The 16,455-nt window shown below is 40.3% G+C and overlaps 1 protein-coding gene across 2 annotated transcripts in view; it reads right to left on the bottom strand.

Annotated features, from left to right (window-relative positions):
• LOC126306587 (THAP domain-containing protein 1-like) overlaps positions 1–13,390 on the bottom strand; it is a 107,871-nt gene extending 94,481 nt beyond the window's left edge. The window contains exons 1-2 of one of the 2 annotated variants that reach the window (XR_007553565.1): positions 13,337–13,390; positions 642–784 (exon numbers count right to left, since the gene is read on the bottom strand). Coding sequence is in view for 1 of the 2 variants with exons in the window: in XM_049992067.1 (XP_049848024.1) it covers positions 13,337–13,359 (23 nt within the window). In the remaining variant the exon portion in view is untranslated. The remainder of the gene's footprint in view (positions 1–641; positions 785–13,336) is intronic. The other variant, XM_049992067.1, reaches the window with a different exon arrangement.
• Between the last annotated feature and the right edge of the window lie 3,065 nt (positions 13,391–16,455).

Below are 16,455 nucleotides of genomic sequence, written 5' to 3'. Positions count from 1 at the left end.
CCGACTTGCAGAGACTTTTCTCTCACTCTCTTCAGTGTAGGACTTTTTAACTAACCGCCACACAGTTGTAAGAACTGTCCTTACTCAGTTTCCTATATGCTTGCGGATCCAGTAGATCAGTAATTTTACTCATAGTCGGCCACATCCATAACCACCGTTGCGCTTCCTTTGTCAGCTGGAAGAATCAAAATACTATCGTCGTCATTCAGGAGTTTAAACGCTCTTCTCTCAACCACAGTTATATTACTCTTCGGCGGTTTTACATTGGCTAATATTCTCACTGTTTCTATACGGATTTCTTCAGCTGTTACAGAATCCACACTGCGAATTCCTGCTTCTGCACTAACTATAATTTCTTCCGTGGGCACAAAACATGGACTAACAGCAAAATTTCCTCCCTCTGCAAGCACAGATGTCTCATCGTGTCAGATAACGAACGTTTGGATAAATTGATAATGGTCCGGGAAACGTCGAAATGCCGAACAGTCAATTAGGTAGCAAATTATCAAACTACTACTTCTGTCTGCTAGACGTTGTCAACATACGCTTCCCCATGGTATCATGCAGTAGTCTATCAATTTTATCCCAGTCACCGCTGCACAGTTTATTACTGATAGTAATATGGAGAGACAATAACTTACAGTTTGTGCTTGCCAAGTCCCGTCGGGTCTGCTGAATGCGCTCTCGTAGTAAGGCCTCCTCAGTCCGTCCGAAAATGCGTTGGGCCTTTCCGGGATAGAACAGTCGCTTTACCTTCAGAAACTTCGGTATAACGCCGACGGCTCTGCAACGAGACAGGAATGTGAGGGAACACAAAATTGAACTTTCTTCTTCTGGAGTCCTTCCAGGCGTCGCACTTCTCTTGACTTCTCTTCCCTGTAGATGCGTCTGATAATGTAGACTTTCACTGCCGGAAATGTCAAGTCCATTATAATTACCCGGGCTATTATGCCTTGGTCGGTTGATGAATTCTGTGTTCATTCCCAACGTTCCGTCCCCGTGTGCGGGAGACATCTTCAAGGGGGTCTGTAGCTCGATGGAATGTCCAACACACCCCCTGGCTCGCTACTGACTGCAGTAAGGTAGTAAAAATGTTTAAATATCTTGGTGATATTATTATCTGTATTGTTAATACTAGAGCATCAATAGACGGTAGAACATTAAAACCTCAGAGAGCGCAGAGAACCACGTGGCCAACCTACAAAAAACGATCTCTCTCAATAAATGCTAAATTTCGACATTACTCCTCCGTCGTTCAACCGGAAACAACAAATACAAGTGAAACACTATTCAGACTAAATACTCAAGCAACAACTGACAAATTGCAGAAAGTTGATAGAAGATTACGCTGAACAATTATCAGTAAGAAACACCAAGTTAATGGACAGTGGAGACTTTTGCCCAATTCAGTAGTGTATAAAGAAAGAGAATCCATTATTGATACAATGCGGAAAAGAATTGCATTTTTCGACCACATATCTCGCCTACCAAATAGTAGAACCCTGAAGCAAATTTTTGAATACTTCTGGAACAGTAAAGCCAAAACATCTGGTTTAATGACGTACAACGTGATCTGGATGAACTGAACATCATTTAACGAGAAAACAAAGATATGAAATATTTATTATGTAAAAATGTGAATGGAAATGGGGAAGAAATGGCTTTATATATTTATGTTATTTATACTTTCAGTACGAACTTTGTTGTAGAATCCTTTATTTACGTGTGGTAACAAAAATTCATTTAGACAGAATTAAACACACTTAAAATTACGTGAACCTTAGCAACCCTCTCATGCTGATAAATTCAAACTAACTGATTAATAACATTTATTTGAAACTTATTTAAATTCAATTTTTTACGTATTTCGGCCTTGGCACACATTTTCTAGATGCAGTGGGTTTTTAAATATTTACTGAATTCCTTCCCTGCGTTAGCTATGGAACACAAGACTGTCTCTTAGCATAAAATGGTTAAATATTGCCAAGCCGACCTGAACGTTTAATTATCATTGACAAAACACTTCACTATACGTTTACGTTATTTGCTTTAGTAATGAAAAGAACCAACAGATTAACCACTTCAACGTTAATTATCCGCCTATGAATGCACAAATGTAAAACCAGTAATAAATTCAGTCAGCCTCAGGATCGCTGTAAAAGAAAAATATTTCTTAATTCACTGCTAATTTTACCTGCTCCCGATTTACGGGTTTGGTTAATTTTGTAGCAGAACAATTTTTTAAATGTGCCGCCGCTACAAATCGTTCGGTCGCGACACAGCCCAGCAACACCAACGATATTCGCTAAAAGTGCTGAAAATTCTTTAAAGAAATATTATAGATGACATGGGCAAGCTAATTTACATTAGTAATACACAATTTTGATAAATTGTAATGTATTTAGACCATAACAACAATCAAAATTACACAACTTGATAATTTCTCCTCTAATGGCGGATAAAGATAGATACAGGCAAACTAAGTCTACTCATTCATATAATGCTACGTCACAGGTTCCTCTCTCTCAGCTCTAGAGGAAGACGACAAAGAATACACATTATGTAGCACTATTTATATTATTGCTGATTGTGAATGTCTCTTTATAATCTTACAACATTATTTTCCTCTGTGGCTATATTTTACATTTTTTCATCGCAGATATTAACATATTTCGTAATTACATTATGAGTATAGAAATATTACAATCATAAATACTTCGAGAGTATTATTACAGAAAAAATTACAATAATAACCAACGTCCTTTACACAACATTAAATAACATTTTTTATTAAACAATTACAGTACATACGAATTGCTTCATAGTGGCGTACATAGTACAATTAAATGTCATTTCATTTTATTAATAGTGTGTGTGCTGCCAGCGAACGTTACAATCACCACACACCAAATTCAACAAAGAGAAGAGACACTGCTTCTGAAGAACAAACACACATGGCTGACATTCAAACCATCAGAACGGCAGAAGTATCTCCTATCTTGCAGAAGAACAAGTAGCCAGATCACAACGAGTGAAGAAGTTTTACGAAACGAAGAAATTGCTGACTGCTAAGACCTAAATTTAATTATTGTAGTATCTGTTGTATTATTGTCTCCTGTCGCACACCCATAGTCGCCTTTGTTCTAGCCTACCATTACTGTCTCCTCCCATTCTCACCGTCTCCCTCTCATTTTGTCTGACTGCTGCTGTCTCATTCATTCCTTCCCACTGCTGCCGCCGCCTGTTCTCACTGTCACTCTCTTCCTCCTTGTTATTGCCACGGACTGTCTCACTATCGTTGGCTCCCATCCGCTTACACTTTCTGCTTATCTTTATTCCTCTCCCACTGGCACTATCTTCCACACACTGTTCCTAACACTGTTCCCTCACTGCTTACTATGTTCCACTATGACTGCGTCTCTCGCTTTCTCTCATATTACCGCTGTATCCTTCGCCCTTTCTATAGCACAACCTCTGTCCATTGTCTTCAACTGTTTATTAATTTTCCATCTCTTCTCCACTGCCACTGTCTTCTCTCGGCACTAAAATACACGTCCATATTTTTTGGAACATTTTTAAAGGTGCTGAGGAAGGTAGAGGTAGCTGTTACCCCATTTTTCACACAGTGTGTTTTAATAAACAGGTGTATATTCTCCTGTTTTTGTGCTCTGATAGAATAATTTTTGCGCTGGTTCTTCCCTTTTCCCTGTCACAGCAGGACACGTCTATCATACGAAAAGAACTTTGTGAGTCATTAAAATTTTGATAATTTACTTACGTGAAATTGAAATACGCTGAATTAATATTACACCTTAAGCTGGATTTTACATGCACAAAAATTTGCATGTATTTTGGTACCACAACGTGGAGCTCCTATAACCCTTCTCATGATAATGGAGACACTATATCATATTTCTCCGTGATACCTCACTGTTCCGGCTTCACACTACATTTTACGTGCACAAGTAGAAAACCTTGGACCTCTTATCTCGGAAAAGTTTAAATAAACCTAAAAGGTTTTCAGGGACGTTCGAGACTGAAATCTTCGGAACATACTATAAAATTAGAGACAATTGATGTGCGCAGTCGTTTTTTTTTTCATCCACTGCTGACGGCGATAAAATGGTGAAAAACGCTTTTTTGCGGGTTTCTCACCAACCGCCCATGAGTGCATCATGTTAATAAAATCACAGGCTGATATAGGGTAAACATGTCATCAATCAATCATTTGTTACCTCCATATTTTCGTTTACGGGCAGGGAAACTCTGAACCTCTGTGTCTACAAAAGGGATGAAGATATTAAGAGAACTTTCAATTGTTTTCGAGATCGGGACCTTGGGAATAAATAGTGAAATTTTCAGACATTTGATGTGCGGAGCCATTTTAGGGTTCTTGGTTGGGTTTTGGCCAGCCGGTGACAGCGAAAACATAGTAAAGAAACATAGTAAAGAAACATATTTTGGGGTTTTCCATAGAACTTCCCATGAACTAATGGTGCCCCGTAAACCCCATCAAGACTGTAGCAAATGAAAAAAAAGAACTAACCGATTAGTTCGGTGCTCCTAAGCATGAAGGAAGTGTGTACTATCTACATTTTGAGCCTCTACTGTAAGATACAATAAGACGATCCTTCTTTTGGGTGTACAACTGGTCCCTTTCCCAAAGGATATCCGAATCACTTGACGCTACTTTCTTATTATCAATAGAATTAAAGGTGTGAGCAGCGGAAAATCCCGCTTTTGTGCGCCGCGGTATGGATCAAATCTGTACGCATGCGAAATTTCACTCGACATTTGCTTAAAATTTATAATAGAATACGTACGAGTAAACCAAAGACATTGATGGAAAATGTTGTTCGGGTTCCACGGTTGACGACCGGTAAAAAACAGAAAAAAGCTTCATATTATCCAGAAATATTCAGCCAGATATTACCACTTAAGTGTTATGAAGCTTAACAAAAGATTTACAGTAATGCCGTAAAAGCTGAGAAACAATATTTTGAAGGAAATACGGCTGTTCAATCATTGAACACAGGAGCACATGGAAGATAATTAACAAAGAAACCGGATAAAACCATGAGACAATAAAAGCAAATGCCTAAATCTTAAACTATACCACAGAATAAAAGAGGATTCTGCAGTTGTTAGTGTTAATTTAAAAAAATAATCAGCTTAAGCCAGAGTCTTACACAACGTAAGTGATCCTGTACAAGCCCTTCAGCTGGTAAAGAATAAGTAAGACTCCGCCATTAATTCATATTATTTGTATCCTACAGCAGAGCAAGAGACAGTGAAATTAATAATTGATTTTGTGAGAGAACATCCACTGACATAGATGGAAATCCGGATGAAATTGTAATTAAGTGACAAACCAGCTTTTGCCCCCTAGTTAATTCATAAGTGATGTAAGGTAGTTTGCCATAGTCTACTATACGAAAATTGAGATCCAATGTGCTATCACAATTATAGATCAGTTAGCCTGCTACCCATTTTCTCAAAAGTACTTGAGAAAATAATATACATCATATTTATGTCTTATTTTGACATAAGTGACGTAATAAATGGTAGACAAGTAGGATTTAAAAAATGAAAATAAACAGTTTCACGACATTTGATGTTACAAATATCTCAGTGGAATTCTATCAGTGCCAACCTCTTTGTATATTATTTGACACATTAGAAGCTTTCAACCAATTTACCAAGAAATCTTAATAGGGAATCTTTATCTTTAAAGAATCAGAGGGACAATTTTACAATATTTGTATCATTATATCATAGCCGCACAATATAAAACAGCCAATAGAAAAACAGTTCATACAAAAGAAATATTTATAAAATTTTCAACAAATTGGTCACGGTATGCCACAGATTAGCGTATTAGACCTCTTGTTTCTAATATAACGGTCCGAAATAAATCCTAACACCAAAATCGAGTCTTGGGAGATAAACGAAAGTTGCTAGGCGCGGTTATACAACAGAAACTTTTTTTTTTATCAGATACTCTTAGCGTCACCGTGAGGATGCAAATAAGTTTTGGTTTGAATACGCTCTGTAACGGTTGTGAGCGTTGGTTACCTATGATATTGGACGCAATGAATTCATGTTAGACAAGAATCCCTTTAAAGCGACAAAGACGTCATTATTGACAACGCACTGAGTTTAAAAGAGGTCGCTTAATTGTACTATGAGGAGCTGGAAGAGCCGTCCGAGGTATTGCGGAGAGACTTGACAGGAATGGAGCAAAAATAAATAAATAAATGTGTGTGAAATCTTAAGGAACTTAACGGCTAAAATCATTAGTCCCAGAGCTTACACACTACTTAACATGAATTATCCTAAGGACAAACACACACACCCATCCCCGAGGGAGGACACGAACCTCCGCCGGGCTCAGCCGCACAGTCCATGACTGCAGCGCCTTAGACTGCTCTGCTAATCCCGCACGGCGGAATGTACCCACCGTACATGATTGCTGACAGTGGTGTTTACGAGAATGTACCATCGCAAGAAGACGGGCTCCGGACGGCCATATGGCACTACCGAAAGGGTGCTGCATCTGCAGCAGCAGTTTGGGTAGTAGCTGACATGATAGTGATACAACGAACTGTAAAAAATCGATTTCTTCAAGGACTTCACCGCGCCAGACGCCCTGTGGCGTGGATTCAGCTGACGCCTAAACCACGACCATTAGTGACATCAGTGGTGTCGAGTGAGAGCACCAGAGGGCAGGGTGGACGTCTGTTGTGTTCTCTGATAAAAGCTGTTTCTGACTCGATGCCAGTGATGGCTACGTGTTGGTTAGAAGGAGGCTGTTGAGGGCCTGTAACCAATCACTCTGTGAATTAGACACACTGGACATACATCTGGAGCCGTAGTCTGGGTTGCGATCTTCTGTAATAGCAGGAGCACTGTCGACGTTATCCCACGCTCCGTGAATGCAAAACTGTACGTCAATCTGGTGACTCGACCTGTTGTGCTGCCAGTAATGAACAGCATACCAGGGAGTGTTTTTCATCCGGATAACGCTCGACCACATACCAATGTTGCAACCCTACATGCTCTACAGAGCATGCAGATACGGCACGTCATCGGATAACAATTTCAGCGTCATCCACAAACTGGATTAATCGCCACAGTAGTGAGCGACCAAGTGGAATAGGAATGGAACTCCATCCCACAAACTGACATTCAACACCTCAATGCGTGCTCGTTCGAATGATTGCATTTAACAGTCTGGAGGTTGCCCCTGTTATTGATGTACTAGCAGTTCAGATTTGGAACAGCTTGTCTCATGCTTACATTAACCTGTGGTTTTCAACGTTATTCACATAAACACAGTATCTAGACAAATGTATTCCAGAAATTTCATTACTCTACATAAATTACTTGAGTTTATCATTCAGAGGTGCGGAACAAATAGGCTGACTCTCAGTAAAGACAAAACTAAAACAATACTATTCAGGAACAACAACAACAACAGAAGAAGAATGGAGTCATCACAATTACGAGCACTGAATATGAATGTAGTTCAAAACGCAATGTCCTTAGGACTCGAGATAGCTAATCCTTTACTGTGGAAAAACCGCATTGCTCCCGTCACAAGCAAACTGAGTTCATCCATATTAGTCCTCCGAAATATTAAACGACTGGCAGCAGAAGATGGAATGCAAATTACGTATTTCTCATTTTGATACTATGAACACCTGTGGAATAGATATATAAGATAAGTCTAGTAATGAAATAAAAGCCTTCAAACTGTATACAGTAACCACCAGAACAATGGTTAACGCAAGAAGAACAGACAGATGTAGGTCACTATTCAAAGAGCTTGGAATTTTATCTTCCCACATCGTGTAAAGAGGGTGGACACAAATATGGAACCACCAAAAATACAAAACATACAAAACATCAGCGTGTCAACAGAAAATCCGCTGGTATTCAAAACAGCTTCCAGTCGTCTCTGAGCGCATAAAAAATCTCCTGTAAGGTTCTCAAGGGAACGTTATACCTTCCTTCCTGCAAAATAATGGCAAGCGTAGGTAATGATGGAGGTGTGTGGCGATCACCTACCCTTTTCTCCGAAGTAGACCACAAAAGTTTAATAAGATATTCTGGTGGCCAGAGGAGACGTGACACGTATCCACAAAACCAGTCCTGAACAATCGAGCAGTGTGAAAATGGCCCTGTCGTATTTAAACACAGCATTAGTTTTGGGGGACAAACATTGTACCATGGGATGGATCCGATCAGCCAAAATTATAACACCGTCCTTGGCAGCAGTGTTACTTTGCAGAGTAACCATAATGGTCTAGGAATACTCCAGTATGGTTACCGAAATCGACAATAAATTTCCACCAAGTTTCACTTTTGGGAGGCAAACTCTGCCAGAGGCTGGAAACAGTGTGAAACAAGACTCATCCGACCAAATGACATCCGTTGCTCCGTAGCTCGGACTGTTGTGTTGCCGACATTCAGTTCCGCAGTTCTACAGTGATTATCGCAGTTGTGCTTTTATTTTTTGCCACAATCCTCAATGACCGTCGGTCACGATGACGCACCACACACTTCCCTTCTCGTCGTGACTCAGAGGATGACATTTTACGCTTTGCCTGCCTGCCGTATACGCCATCTGCCTATGTTACGGAGGCACCAGCCACACGAGCACCAACAGTTGCCCCACTTACCTCTGACTATGTACTCACAACTGCACTGAACACTATTCTTATCACGACTTACACTTCCAAAATATTGAGGGAACCGCAGAAGTGCCGTTCGTAGTCAAATACAAGAGCACAACCTATAGGCTTGGCTGGCATCCGTATTTATGTTCAAGCATGCATTTCTCACCTTGATTCCAAATTTTTGTAGCGCCCAGTACCCACACAGAATAGCAGTTTTTGCACAGCAACGTAAAAACAGTTTGAATGAACATGAAACATGCTACCAGCAGCTAAATGAAGTTAGAGGTTCCACAATACAGCTAAAGTTGAAAGAAATATTGTGTATGTGGCAAAGTTACTGTGAAACGGTTTACTGTATATTAAAGTAATATCTGTTCTAAAGAGAAATTTGAGCAACCATACGACAATGCCTTGTAGAAAGCTTTTTTTCTATTCCGTCAATGAATGCATATTAAATGCAAAACTTTTAAAACTAGAGTAGAATACAAAAGAACTAAAATGTGCATAGACAGATGATTAGTAAATTCACGGTACATTATTATGTATGATTTAATAGGAATGAAATGTATGGAGGTAGACTGCATAGTATATAAAAATTCTATAAATATGCATGATGGTATTGTATTTAAAAATGAAGTCTGATAATTAAATGTGTATGTGTTCATTATTTAATGAAACTATCGATGAAAATATGTACATGAATGTGATCCATATATGTACGCCCTAAGCTGCTAATATTACGGTGGAAATTTTTGTACAACAATTTTTTTTACGGTTATAGTTACTGCCAAATTGCCACTAGCAGTCGTCTGGCTGCTTTTGATACGAGAGTAACAACTATTTTGAATGGCGCTACTGTACCAAGGTTGATTTTTGTAGTCTTGCAGTTCGGATGTATTTGTCTACAACGTGACATGAGAAACATTTTGCCATCCTGCCAGTTTTGCCACTCCTTCGAAATTTTGTTATGATCTTACTGGAATTTTGCGCAACTTTTTTGCGATAGCACTTTATCATAGATTATTGCCTTATCTGAAAAAAACTTTAGATTGCCGTTGCACTAAAACTGCAGTGCAGTTAATGGCTCAGTGACACACACACTGTTACTGCATTAATCTCTTTAATAGTCAATTGGGAGCTGCAGTGTAGTTCATTAGTTGCACCAGTTGAATGAAGGACATACTAAACTGCCTCTTCCAGCCACAATAGCTGATCAGCTGATGCGCCACACGAGCCAATGGCCTAGGACACAAACCAACCTTCAGAAAGTTACTGCGATTTGACCTACCATATAGTAATAGCCGGATCTCTCTCACTTGCCTGTGCCTGAGAAGCTTTTTCCACATAGTCAGCGCCCAGCAGCTTCAATTAAACCGCCACACTCACCCCTTCACTACCCAGACAGCTAGTGGATATTATTGCACCCAGTCGGTGACAGACGCAGCGTTGGAGTCTACGCAATACCTAGGACACAGTATGCTCACCAGGCTGCAAATTGCAGATTGCTGCCTGACCGTTAGAAATAGAACTGTCTAAATCTGATGGAGTATTAAATAACTTTTCTTCACACATGCCTCTGCAGTCACCAACAACACCTCTGTCTCGCTCGCCATCGCAAGAATCGCCAGGTTGCAACCGAGCGCTAGCTGACAAGCATCAAGACACCTCCCAACACCCAGTAGCGACCGTTGCACTACCAACCAGTTACGCATGTAGTTTAACTGCAAAAGCAGATGTTAGTGAAAGACTCCAACATGAAATATTTGGACTTGAGCCCTAACTCCTGGAGACCTTACGTGAAACGTATATGCTTAAAGAGATGATTTCTAGAGCATGGCAATAATGTGTTCAAAGATGGTGGCAAGCCCTGGTAGAGGGCGTGACTCCTTGCATCCTGACGTTTTGCAACCAATGAAAGAAGAAACACAGATACTCGTTTTGAGTATTAGATTGTCATTCTTCTCATTGTTTGTTGGCGCCATTAGTGAATAAAACTGGTATCGACTGCACAACTTTGTTTAATCGTAATCAGAACCTTTGCCAACTCTCATTGCGTTGCTTTCAATAATTATGTCTTTCTTACATCCTCTATATTACGTCAAATGATAATTTTATCATTTTTGTTCACACTCCCACGTCACCCATCGTCGATCCCTCCAATGCTACCATCCGACCGAAACTAAGTTGGCGTAGCTTCTCTTGATACGTCCATCTGCGTTGTGCACCTAAATCACGCGAAGAGGCCGCAGGATTTGACAGCAACATTGCAACAAAAACGCCTCCCACGTCACACTAGCGTTGTGAAATACACTTTCAGGCAATTTATTTTACAATACTTTTCTAATCAACAATTCACATCGAAGTGGTGGTGAGTTCTGGCAAAATGTATTTCTTAAATTAGATAAAGAGTTTTTATAAGTAACTTACAGAAATATCTGATCGGCACTGAATGCAATATAAATATTAAGGTTTTATTACCACCTAACACTAAGTACAGCCGGCCACGAAACATTTCCTCCGCGTCCGATCCAACGATTGGGGAATTGTCTATGCAGCCCATTTCTAGCCATCAGCGAAAACTGAGCCGGACACCCTTCGTGTTGATACCACATAATGTTCCTATCGCTAAAGATATTTCTTCCAGTAACAGACCTAATGCTTATTGCAGGAAAGTAGTTTACTTCCTACCATTAAAATTTTCCTTCGATGAAATACAAGCATATAATTCTGTCCAGAATCTCACACGATACATTCACCAACGGTTTCTGGTGTGCAGCTAGCAGCAGCCAACATGGATTTTCAGTTGGACAATAACGCATAAACATTTCCATGGTTCGTGAACGTAGCCTCGTCAGTAAATAAAATCAAATTAATAAATGTGTCAGCCCCCTAAATCTGAAGATGAGCCCATCGGCAGAATTCAGTGCGACGAAAAGAATCGGTACCAATTGATTCTTGGTCTAGAGTGATATGGTAAGGATGATATTTATGGCAATGCAGAACATTAACAACACTACTCTGGCTCATGCCACGTTCTATTGCGATTTGACGCGAACTAACATAAGGATCTCTAATCAGTGACAAGAGTCCGTTTCGTCGTTAGTAACTTTCCTTTGCCGTATATGTTTCTGACACCTTCTCCATTTATCATACACATTTTTAAATGTACGACGTGTAAAGTGAGTACGTTTCTTTGGCATTCTCCATAAATGAAAAGCATATCGACATGTTTTTCGATGGAATACATCATTCACATTCCCTTGTTTCGACGATACTATTCTTACCGTTCCTATTAGTGTTATATTGCGAAACCGCTGAATGGTGTTTACAAGTCAATGCCACGTTAGATGGATGCACCATATCCGGCGACTATTTGCTATTTGCGCGATATACGAGGGAGACTTGTCACAGCATATGCATCGGTAAGTACCGAAGTGATAAGGAATACACCTTAACCTATGATTAGGAGATTGCAGCGCTGCATTGATACCAATTATCTCTTCGAACACCTTTAAATGGATGTTAATACCTGCTTTGTGACCTTCGTTGGCCTTCAAAGACCTTACTGTTAGAAATCATTGCATTCGACTCGATAGACGCTATCAGAAAATAAGTATCAAACTATCCCATTTAAAGAAAAAGTTGAGCGACCCCACCTGGCAACACAAAACCAACGTTGTCCTATGCAACATTTGTCCCACAAACTTTTCATCTACTATCATACTTTCTGGTTTATTATAGGTGGCAACAGTTAGTGACTCACCCTGTATATCCAGGTTTTATTACCATCTAACAACGTCAGTGACTAAGTACAGCAGGCCACCACCTTAAATTTTTATTAATTTGTACAATCGTTTCGCTGAAATTAGCTGTGCGTTACATGTGAATGCGGGTCAAAGTCGGGCAGCAGTCTCTGACACAGCAATTGAACAGTTCCCCAGTCAAATTCGCACTCCAGGTAAATCAATGACACGTGCCAAATTAGTGTGGAAGGTATTATGGAAAAACCTGTCAAACACTACAAACTTTAACCTTTGCTAGCTTTATGAGAAAGTAAGAAAGGTAAACGTGTTGAGTTTTGGGTAGAAATGTCAAACAAAATGCAGACTGAAGACTGCTTTCTTAATAAAATTGTGTGCTGCGACGAAGCTACTTTCCGTAGCTGCAGTAAAGTGAATTGGCACAATGTTCAGATATGGGGTGAGCCAGAAACCACATCACGTCATCGAACATGTAGGGAATTCATGGTATCTGTCATGAAATTGATGACAGACGGGGCATTTGTCTTGTTACAGAAGATAGTAACATTGAACATTAAAACTTTAAGGTATTCTGCATTCAGTGCTACATCAAATATTTCCGTAGGTTTTTTTCCTTCGTCAGAATTTAAGATTACTTTTGAATAATTGATTTATATCCACCCTGAGTAAAGATTTTTAATTGCCTGTATTTTTAACATTTCACGGCCCTGTCATAGTAGTATAAATATTAATTTTAATAAGCAACAGCCTCAGTTGCAAAGTTTACCTAGATTTGCCTAGGTTTTAGCTGAGATAACCCAACCTTCTTCAGAATAAAAGTACCGTTAACTATAATGGACATCATCAAGCGAAAACTAAAAGTCCATAAATTAACGTCAGATTGTAAAAACGTACCTGGAACTGCCTCGGCCCCACATTGAGACCTCGATGCGGCAGCCACGAGTGCTGCACTGGAACTGACCGTAGAGTCATGAGGCCCGCCTAGGCGGACAGAATACCTCGCGCCTGCGCATAAACTGACTGATGGGTACTTGTTGGGGCAAGACGCGAACCTAACTCCTGACCTTGAATTTACTAGTAAAGTGACATAAAAGAAAGGTACAGCTGAGGAAAAGGGCGTATGTGTTATCCTGTCCAGACCGTACTTAGATCCACTGTCTTTACATTTATGAAGCATCCGTTGCTCATGATTTGAGGAAGACATCACGTGATTACAACGTGTGGCATGTCTAGGAAAATTTTGTGCTTATGCACGAAGTTTAATATCCTAAAAAGAACTTAAGAGTGGGAAGGTTAATATAAAGCCAACAACGTCATTATTATTACTAAGTCTATAATTGTTTTGAGATTTGAGATTTGCTTAGCTATGGTTAAATCGCATGAACGCATGCGTTAATGTGAAGCGTTTGCTTAGCTATGGTTACAACGCATTTTTTAAAATTAAAATTGTCTGTCCTCTGGAAACTGTGAAGTGAAATCTGAAGTCTCCGAGCATTTGGTCGCCTTATTCTGATTGCATTTATTTATGTTATATATTATGCAACTGATATACAAGACGAACACTAAGAGCGCCAAAATATTTCCCCGCGGTTTGAATAATGTTACTTCTGCTTCCGTGGGTGACTCTTCAGGCAAGATAATGTAGTGCGTCCTTACTGAAAATAATTCCTCTATGTAGTCACCAGTTCCCAAAAAAAAAAATGGTTCAAATGGCTCTGAACATATCAGTCCCCTAGAACTCAGAACTACTTTAAACCTAACTAACCTAAGGACATAACACACATCCATGCACGAGGCAGGATTCGAACCTGCGACCGTAGCAGTCACACGGTTCCTGACTGGGCCACCGCGGCCGGCCACCAGTTCCCAACTATCGTATTTTCGTTAATAAGCGTTGTTGCCAACCTGAATGGCCGTGCGGTTCTAGGCGCTACAGTCTGGAGCCAAGCGACCGCTACAGTCGCAGGTTCGAATCCTGTCTCGGGCATGACTGTGTGTGATGTCCTTAGGTTAGTTACGTTTAATTAGTTCTAAGTTCTAGGCGACTGATGACCTAAGAAGTTAAGTCGCATAGTGCTCAGAGCCATTTGAACCATTTTTAAAGCGTTGTTGTCGTATTGAATCAAAGGTTTTCGGGATCCAAGAAATACTGCACCTAGTGGCTGCCTTCAGCGACGAATTTCAGAGTGTCATGTAAGCTTTCGGGCTGTCATTCTGCTCAGAATACCTCATTACGTTTGAGGACAGAATATGTTATTACGTTGCCAGTATTGTTGTAACTATTTTCATCGGTTTTGTAACTCTCATAACTGTCACCACTGCAATGGTTTTAGATACTCTGTCCTGCATCGAGAAACAGACCCATTAAAGGGTACTAGAAATTCTACAGCTCCTACAGCAGCACATAGAACTGTACTCTGTGAGTGAGGACTCGTGCTGCAGATATCCTATACGCGTAGGTGTTGGTGGTTAACATAAGGGATTCAAATAATATCAGCTGACAGGGCTTGCGTATTATTAAGAACTTTATTTCTCCCAATGTTTTCACATCATTTAACGGCAGGTACATCTGACAAGGATATACAATACGAGGAAATTTTCGTTCTGAGAAGGACATGACGGCATGGAAGTGACGCCTACATGCTAATAGAACCCGAGCCGAGCACACAAAAGCCCTGCGCCTACGGACACCGCGCTTTCCCTTTTCCTCTCCCCTCGCGGCGGCCCGGGCCGCTGGCTTACGCCTCGTCCTGGCTGGTGCTGCCGCTGTCGGCAGATCCCCAGGCGACAGCTATTCCATTACTCGCATCACGTCAAACACTCTGCCCCCGGGGAAGGGTGCCAACAGCCCTGCCTCTGCTGAGACGGGAAGTGACGAGGGGAACACACTGCTGAACGCCGAGACGAACTTTGCTCCAGCAAGAGATTTCATGTGAAAAAAAAGTGTTTGCAGTGGGCAGGGTAGAGATTGAGTTTCACCAGACAAGTGCGCTTCAGTCACTTGAGAGCCCCAGATCGCTAATCTCCCCACTCCAGTCGAAAAATTAGTTGGTGCTGTTGATGTACACCTTAGCACAGCATCAGTAAATGAAATACAGCAAGTAACGAATAAACTGAAGAATCCCAAGACTTTCGGTGATTACAAGGTATACGCTGAGTTATTAAACCACGACTGGAATTAGAACTACTGCCTTTAATGAAAATAACTAGTAAGACAGTATCATACCTGCAGCCTGGAATACGCAGTTGCATCCCCATAATTAAGAAGAATGATCCCCTCGTGTGCGATACTTACAAAGCAATAGGTTGCCACTTGGAAAGTCCTATTGAATTTCTTACTAACCGCGCTGATCCCATAACTGAAGAACTAACTGGGGCTGCCGACATAGTCACCGCAGGAACAAATTTACAGTATATAATGTATTCACTCCAATGTATATAACTCAGACGGCATTAAGATTTCAAGAATCCCTACTATAGTATTCCGGCATACACTCCTAAATATAGTGAGGGAATCTGAAATACCATCAAAGGTAATCAGATTAGTTGAAAGTTGCACAGATGGAAAATTATGTCGTGTGAAGTACCTGCAGAAGAAATTGAAAATTTTAAGTTGAACACGACTGAGAGAAGGGAACGCCGTTTCAGACATTTTATTTAACCTGGTCCTAGAGAAGGTTGATCGAGAATTTACTGAAACTAATCCCGGGGAGTGAAACATACTAGATTGACAACCCAGATGATGTAGCATTGATACGTAATTCCAAAACAATTAATCAGACGTATGCAAAAACCTTAGAAAATCACGAAGTAAACGAGATTACTTACTAACGAAGGAAAGACGGAATAAGCAGTCATAAGTAAGAAAATCCAAAGTGAAACACCTTCCACTGTAGATCGATTTACTTTCAACACAGTCTATCCCTTCAAGTACTTAAGAAGTCTTTTTAGTAAGAACAGCAGAAGGGACACAGAAACAGATTCTCATCTATAATAGAGAGCGAAACAATTTT

Source organism: Schistocerca gregaria, chromosome 1 (assembly GCF_023897955.1).
Source record: "Schistocerca gregaria isolate iqSchGreg1 chromosome 1, iqSchGreg1.2, whole genome shotgun sequence".
Taxonomy (NCBI): Eukaryota; Metazoa; Arthropoda; class Insecta; order Orthoptera; family Acrididae; genus Schistocerca; species Schistocerca gregaria.
Note: the sequence above shows the minus strand (reverse complement) of the source record. Positions and strands in the feature narration are given on the sequence as shown.